The sequence below is a fragment of the Chelonoidis abingdonii genome, chromosome 11 (genome assembly GCF_003597395.2).
Source record: "Chelonoidis abingdonii isolate Lonesome George chromosome 11, CheloAbing_2.0, whole genome shotgun sequence".
Taxonomy (NCBI): domain Eukaryota; kingdom Metazoa; phylum Chordata; order Testudines; family Testudinidae; genus Chelonoidis; species Chelonoidis abingdonii.
In genome coordinates, this window is record NC_133779.1 from 21,634,353 (window position 1) to 21,635,706 (window position 1,354).

Consider the following 1,354-nt stretch of genomic DNA (forward strand, 5'->3'; position numbering starts at 1 on the left):
TCAGCTGGGGCAGGGTCTGTCCCTCGCCGTGTGTCTGGGCACGACGGGGCCCTGATCTCAGCTGGGGCAGGGTCTGTCCCTCGCCGTGTGTCTGGGCACGACGGGGCCCTGATCTCAGCTGGGGCAGGGTCTGTCCCTCGCCGTGTGTCTGGGCACGACGGGGCCCTGATCTCAGCTGGGGCAGGGTCTGTCCCTCGCCGTGTGTCTGGGCACGACGGGGCCCTGATCTCAGCTGGGGCAGGGTCTGTCTCTTGTCGTGTCAGGATTGAGGGGAATCAGGAGAGCTGGCAGGGGGAACACAGGCCTGGGGGCTGCAGGTCAGGAGTGAAGGGCACCGGCAGAGCTGGGGGGGCTGGGGGTCAGAAGTGAGGGGCACCAGTGGAGCTGGGGGAGCTGGGGGTTGAGAGTAAGGGGCACCAGTGGAGCTGGGGGAGCTGGGGGTTGAGAGTAAGGGGCACTGGTGGAGCTGGGGGGGGTGCGGGTCGGGAGTGAGGGGCACCAGCGGAGCTAGGGGGGCTGCGGGTCGGGAGTGAGGGGCAACCATGGAGCTGGGGGGGCTGCAGGTCAGGAGTGAGGGGCATGTCCACTCTTTCTGCAGGTGGGTCCGATGTCTGACTTCCGGGCTGGGTCTCTAGCAGGCGCAGGGGTCCCCCAGCGCAGCCATGCCCCCGCGGCCATCGTCCAGGGAGCTGTGGGGGCTCCACGTCATGCTCCCCCGGATCATGGTGGATTGCTGTCTCCCCAATGGCATCCTGGTCACCCTGGAGTGTCTGGGTGAGGCCGCGCTGCTGGGCATCAAACACGAGCTCTTCCGAGAGGCCCGCAAATACCCCCTCTTCCACCTGCTGCAGGTGAGCCGGACGCCTGGGTCCTGTCCCTGCCTAGGGGAGGAGGGGAGAGGGGGTAGAGCAGGGGCGGCCGGGAGCCAGGACTCCTGGGTTCTCTCCCCAGCTCTGGGAAGGGAGTGGGGCTGGTGCTTAGAGCAGGGGGGCTGGGAGCCAGGACTCCTGGGTTCTCTCCTGGGTCTGAGAGGGCAATAGGGTCTGGTGGTTAGAGCAGGGGGGCTGGGAGCCAGGACTCCTGGGTTCTCTGCCCGGCTCGGGGAGGGGGCTGACACACGGGGGTTCTGATCGCAGCATCTGTGCCCTCCCCGCCTCAGGATGAATCCTCCTACATCTTCATGGGGGTGACCCAGGAGGCCGAGCGGGAGCAGTTTTTTGACGAGTCCCAGCGGCTCTGCAACCTGCGGCTGTTCCAGCCCATCCTCAAGCTCATCAAGCTGGTTGGCAACCGGGAGGAGAAAATCCTCAACCGGGAGATCGGTGAGTGGGGCCAGGCCTAGGTTTGTGGGGGG

At 66.8% G+C, this 1,354-nt stretch overlaps 1 protein-coding gene across 1 annotated transcript in view; it reads left to right on the top strand.

Annotated features, from left to right (window-relative positions):
- The first annotated feature begins 662 nt into the window (after positions 1-662).
- Positions 663-1,354, top strand: part of LOC116814954 (phosphatidylinositol 4,5-bisphosphate 3-kinase catalytic subunit alpha isoform-like) — a 3,254-nt gene continuing 2,562 nt past the window's right edge. The window contains 2 exon segments of the mRNA XM_032762934.1: positions 663-851; positions 1,160-1,322. Coding sequence (XP_032618825.1) covers positions 663-851; positions 1,160-1,322 — 352 coding nt within the window.